This window comes from Lactuca virosa, chromosome 5 (assembly GCF_052849685.1).
Source record: "Lactuca virosa cultivar CGN04683 chromosome 5, Lactuca_virosa_CGN04683_v6, whole genome shotgun sequence".
NCBI lineage: Eukaryota > Viridiplantae > Streptophyta > Magnoliopsida > Asterales > Asteraceae > Lactuca > Lactuca virosa.
The window spans coordinates 333,318,095-333,324,146 of NC_136430.1; the positions used below are offsets into that span (position 1 = coordinate 333,318,095).

At 33.4% G+C, this 6,052-nt stretch overlaps 1 protein-coding gene across 1 annotated transcript; it reads left to right on the top strand.

Moving 5' to 3' along the window:
• The first annotated feature begins 1,961 nt into the window (after positions 1 to 1,961).
• On the top strand, positions 1,962 to 5,749 carry LOC145115612 (polyol transporter 5-like). The gene is made up of 3 exons (XM_079051949.1): positions 1,962 to 2,242; positions 2,747 to 3,109; positions 4,494 to 5,749. The coding sequence occupies exons 1-3, from the start codon at positions 2,089 to 2,091 to the stop codon at positions 5,549 to 5,551; spliced, it is 1,575 nt and encodes a 524-aa protein (XP_078908075.1). The 5' UTR covers positions 1,962 to 2,088; the 3' UTR covers positions 5,552 to 5,749.
• The last annotated feature ends 303 nt before the right edge of the window (positions 5,750 to 6,052 follow it).

Genomic DNA, 6,052 nt, shown 5'->3' on the forward strand with positions numbered 1-6,052 from the left:
TTAGAGGCATTGGCCGTAAACCTTCTGCTCTCCCGCCGATTCCACAGCCTTCGCAACCATCACCACAACCATCACAATCATCACAGGTAAAACAATCTACTTTGGTAATTTTGGTTTTGTGGTGATTATTTGTTAAAAAGTTTGGTAATTAGGTTTTTGTCCCAAGTGCAAAAAATAACAACGTACTTTGGTTTTTTGTCTTAGTTTAAAAATAGCAATCTACTTTATCATCGTAAAATGCATGTTGATTTGGTAATTTTGGTTTTGTGGTGATTATTTGCTAAAAAGTTTGGTAATTAGGTTTTTGTCCCAAGTGCAAAAAATAACAACGTACTTTGGTTTTTTGTCTTAGTTTAAAAATAACTATGTATTTTCATAGTTTTTGTTTATTTTTGATAATTTAACTTATAAGTTTGTATATGTTGTTATTAATTATGTAGTTGGAAAATCTCCGCGCGATGCTGAATGACCCGGCATGTAGGGATGAGCTGTATTCGTTTTTTCAATCCCAAAATAATCGAGGAAACGATGGGAATGAAGATGATGGTATATAGGCCAGGATGAGTTTTATTTGCATATGTTATCACGCTTTGCTACTTGGTAGATTGTAAAACTTTGATTGTTTTTTGTAATTGTCGGTGACACTAATACCGGGCGACATTATTACTTTTTATATTTAATCGGCTATTATGACTTTTGATATTTAATTAATTATAATCGGATGTTTGTTTTGTAATTAGCATCGACACTATTATTTTTGATATTTAATCGAATGTTGCTATGTAATTACCGAGTACATTATTACCGGCAACCAAAATCGTTAATTACAAAAACAAATTTTAAAAAATGAAAATCGTAATTATCGGCGACACTATTACCGGCGACATGGTTATTACCGGCGACACAGTCATTACCGGCGACACATATCATTAGCGGCGACATCTATCATTAGCGGCGACATGTTCATCAATAGCGACGAAGTAGTAGCCGCGACTTATTACCGGCGACGCGTCGCCGCTATTATCATTACCGGCGACATCTTGGCTTATTACCGACGACTTTTGTCGCCGCTAATGATCATTTTCCTTGTAGTGAATGTTTATCTTGTAATTTTTCCTATTTAATTTATTTATTGAAAAAAGCTTGGATGTCGCACACTCCACCACTCGAATTCTTACGGTCTTCATCAAACCCTATATAAAGCCTCAAATAGACCGAGAATTTTCATCCCCAAAACATGGATGTGTTGATGTAATCATGTAATTAATATGGTTTTTGACTTTACCTAAAGTTACATAAGACACCCTCATGTTTTCATGATTGACAAACCAATCTTTTTCCATCCTGACGAGTTATGTTCCTATTTGTTTGTAACTTTTATATTAGTATTTGTTTGCACAATTAGAAACTTTTAGCAATATCATTTCCTCCATCACTATGTTCAAGGATCTCTGCAGGTGTATTTAATTATTTAATAATGAAACCATGCTTTTGAAGTTAACTATTTTTAAAAGACATATGATCCGCAAGTGTATCTAATCATTTGATGATGAAACCAACCTTTTGGAGTTCAATTTTTTTTTTCTTAAAAAAAGAAGAAATACGATAAAAAATGGTTTAAAAAAAGTTCAAATCTACAAAAAAATTATTAAATTGTTAAAAAAAATCATCTTCTTGTGTTATCTTTTTACACCTTCATATATAAATTTACAAAATTACATACTTACAAACTTATTATAAGGTATTAACGAGATCAAATTATAAGATGATTTCCTTACATTTTTTTATTTAAAAACGTTGGATGATTAACTTAATATTTTGATAACGTTCCCAATCAGGAGCACATGGGCTACATATATTAAATCTTTTGGAAGGTAACATTCAGAGATTCATTGACTTCGGGAGTATGGGTGGGTATAATTAGAGGCACACCACACTCTATAGTTGTCTATATATACCACTCAACATCTATATTAATTTGTCACAACTCAAGCAGAAACAAAGTAATATAACTACTAAGGTTATATTTTATGCCTAATAATTAAACACCCTCCTCCCTCCTCCACCCTCCACCACCACGCCAACACCATGGCCGACCGGAAACCAGAAGAAAATGGTGTCTCCGGCAAACCTAAGCAACTCATGATGGCCGACTTTGATCCCCCAAAGCCACCAAAGAGAAACAAATACGCTTTTGCTTGTGCCATGTTAGCTTCCATGACTTCTATCTTGCTTGGTTATGGTATTTATCTACATCTTCAGTTCATCTGTATTATCGTCTTGATCATCATCATTAATATACTCACATATATATTTTTCAAAACTTGACAAATTTGAGACGTTAGTTAATTGAAGCCATGTGTGATGTGTCCCTAGCGTATTCATGTCCATGTCCTCCTATATACAACTCATGTTACTTATAAAAATATCCATGCCTATATCGTGTTTTTTGGTATATACCATGGTAAAAAATTGTAAACTATTCACACGATACACGTCTTGCCAGAATATTTTTGGTCGCATTCAAAAATAATTATGTTCGAATTTCATCAAGATCGATATGTTATATAATAAGTTAAGACAGGCGTCAATGGATGGATGAACAAGAACTCTACTTCACGGAGATTTTAAGAAATATTATTTTTTAATAATCATTGAAAATATGTTGGTAATGATTTATCTGTATTATTTATACAATAATTAATACAGCTGCTAAAAATAAAATATATATTTTTTCGTGTGGCAGATATTGGTGTGATGAGTGGGGCGCAAATCTACATCAAGAAAGATTTTAATTGTACCGACGTTCAAATCGAGGTGCTCGTCGGAATTCTGAACGTCTACTCGTTGGTCGGTTCAGCCGCCGCCGGGAAAACGTCGGACATGATTGGTCGTCGGTACACCATCGTCTTGGCCGGAGCTATCTTCTTCATCGGAGCAATCTTGATGGGGTTCGCTACTAACTACGCGTTTCTAATGGTTGGTCGGTTTGTTGCTGGTATTGGCGTTGGGTATGCCCTCATGATAGCTCCGGTGTATACTGCCGAGGTTTCGCCGGCGTCTGCACGTGGGTTCCTCACCTCCTTCCCGGAAGTCTTCATTAACGCTGGTAGGCCTCTCTGCAAATAAATACATGAACATACTATTATGCCAATATTTTCCTTTTAATAAATATATAACTTATCCTTAAAACTTTCCACGTAAGCACAATCCATACCTAAGTAAATATACTGTTTAGATAAAACAGTGAAATTGCTGTTACTAAAATTTCGTAACAGATATTTATTTGATTAGAGAAAAATCGATTTTAATAAATTGATGTTATATATATTTCTCGACAACACGTAATAAACTCTGTTTTGTCATTATGGTTTTAACGAAACTTTGAAAATAGTTCTTATTAATTTCAACATATAAGTTGGGGTTAGGGCTATCCATTTGGTTAAAAAGATATCTAACAAAATGTTTCTAACAATGAGGTTTTGGATTTAACAAAGAGCATATACTAACTTGGTGTTCTGAAAAAAATTAATTAATTAATTAATTTCAAATAATAATTGATTTTTTCCCTCAAAAACTAGCTACAATCATAGCAATTTATTACAAACTAGTTTATAATTCGTGGGAACCACGGTTATAAAATTAATTAAACTTTTATAATAAACATTTATAATTATTAATCATTTATTTTAAATAAGTCATTTTAAATAAATTATTAATTAAGATATATATCAAAAGTTTAAAGTTATTATAACTTCAAATTTAACATATAATTAGAAAATTTAAATTTGAATTTTGAAGTGAATTGCCTAATATATCTACATGACATATGACATAATATTAATGATGAGTTGTATTAGAGTGACACTTGGCAAAATGAGATTAAAACTATTCATTTATTAGAATAGGGATATAATTTGCCGTTCTTAATATATATAATAATTGTTTTTTTCCCTCAAAAACTAGCTGCAATCATATCAGTTTATTACAAATTAGTTTTTAATTATAATGTTAAAAAAGATAACTGATAAAGAACAAAAGATAATAAAATCATGTTTACACTAAAGATGGAAAAAAAAACAAACCATTTTATTTTACAAGACTTGAGTCTTATATTTAAACATATATTGATAGGTTTTAGAAGGATCCAGTTATACTAAACAAGATTGTTGTGGACAACATGTAAACAACAAAAGGAATAAATATATTTTTATATATAACGATTTAAAAATATATTATCAAAATGTAAACAAATAGAATGTTTGTTCACAAAATAATATGAAAGTTGTTTTTCAGGGAAAAAGGTTCAAATTGTTTATCAATATATTTTTTTTTAATACAATGTTGCTTTTTAACATCTCAAATAACCCATCAGTAACATTAACTCTTAATTTAAACAAATTATTTTGAAACTTGGTATCATATTGTAGTTTTTGCATTTGTATTTTTTTCATTTTATGTCTCTTTTTCTAATAGTTACAATATATATGTAGGAATATTGCTCGGTTACGTGTCAAATTTTGCATTCTCAAAGCTTCCACTTCACTTGGGATGGAGATTCATGTTGGGAATTGGAGCTATCCCTTCAATATTCCTAGCTTTCGGCGTTCTTGGTATGCCCGAGTCACCTCGTTGGCTTGTCATGCAAGGTCGACTTGGGGATGCCAAGATCGTCCTGGATAAAACATCTGATTCCTTAGAAGAATCAAAACTTCGGCTAGCTGACATCAAGGAAGCCGCCGGGATACCTGAGGACTGTAATGATGACATTGTACAAGTGCCAAAACGTACGGCCGATGAAGCAATATGGAAGGAATTGCTCCTTCATCCTACACCCACAGTCCGCCACATCTTGATGTGCGGTGTCGGTATCCATTTCTTCCAACAAGCAAGTGGAATAGACGCCGTTGTGTTATACAGTACAAAAATCTTTGAGAAAGCTGGTATTGAAAGAGACACACCAAAGCTGCTCGCGACGATAGCCGTTGGGTTTGTGAAAACGATCTTCATCCTAGTGGCAACGTTTTTCCTTGACAAGGTCGGACGTCGGCCACTACTGTTATCAAGTGTGGCTGGCATGATCGTGTCTTTAATGGGACTTGCTTTCGGATTGACTATTATAGAACATTCTGATCAGAAGATCATGTGGGCCGTTGCGCTTTGTATCGCGACGGTTTTAACTTACGTCGCGTTTTTCTCGATCGGGATGGGCCCGATCACATGGGTCTACAGCTCAGAGATTTTTCCTCTGAGGCTACGGGCCCAGGGGTGTAGCATTGGGGTGGCAATGAATAGAGTTGTGAGTGGGGTGATATCAATGACATTTTTATCCTTGACCGATGCGATTACGATTGGTGGTGCCTTCTTTTTGTTTACAGGTATCGCGATCGTGGCGTTTGTGTTCTTTTACACCCTGTTCCCTGAAACACATGGTAGAAACCTTGAGGAAGTTGAGCAACTATTCGGGACCTTTTTTAGGTGGAGATCAAGATCGGTAGAATTGAAAATGAAAAGAGAGGCGGAAATGGCAACCAAGAAGGCCCAAGAATAGGTTTTAGGTTTTAAAATGGCAAGCAATATTATCTATATAATATGTAATTATTGGGTTTTATGTAGGTATTTCTGTCATTTACTTATCAGTTCGACTTGACTTGGGAGAAGTTTATGCTGTTTGGCAAGAAAATTGATATAAATTACCTTTTATCCCCAATTACATAAAAGTATGCAATAAACCCCAAAATTTTAAGCATTTTTTCCTCTAAGAAACAAACATAAAGCAAAAGTATGAACGATTTTTCTTAAAACAGTTAAACTATAGTCAAAACTGATTAAGTGGAACTAATTAAACATTTGTTATATGTTTCTTGACGAATCACTGGTCCATAAATACAAGATTAAAATTAAAAAAAAAGTATTAAGTTATTTTAACATATTTCAACCACTCAAACAAACTCAATCACGTCTTTATGTTTAACACGACTAAAATAACAGAAAACCGACATCTTTTAGTACTCATTAAAGCCACATATTCATGTGACACATGTTTATTTAG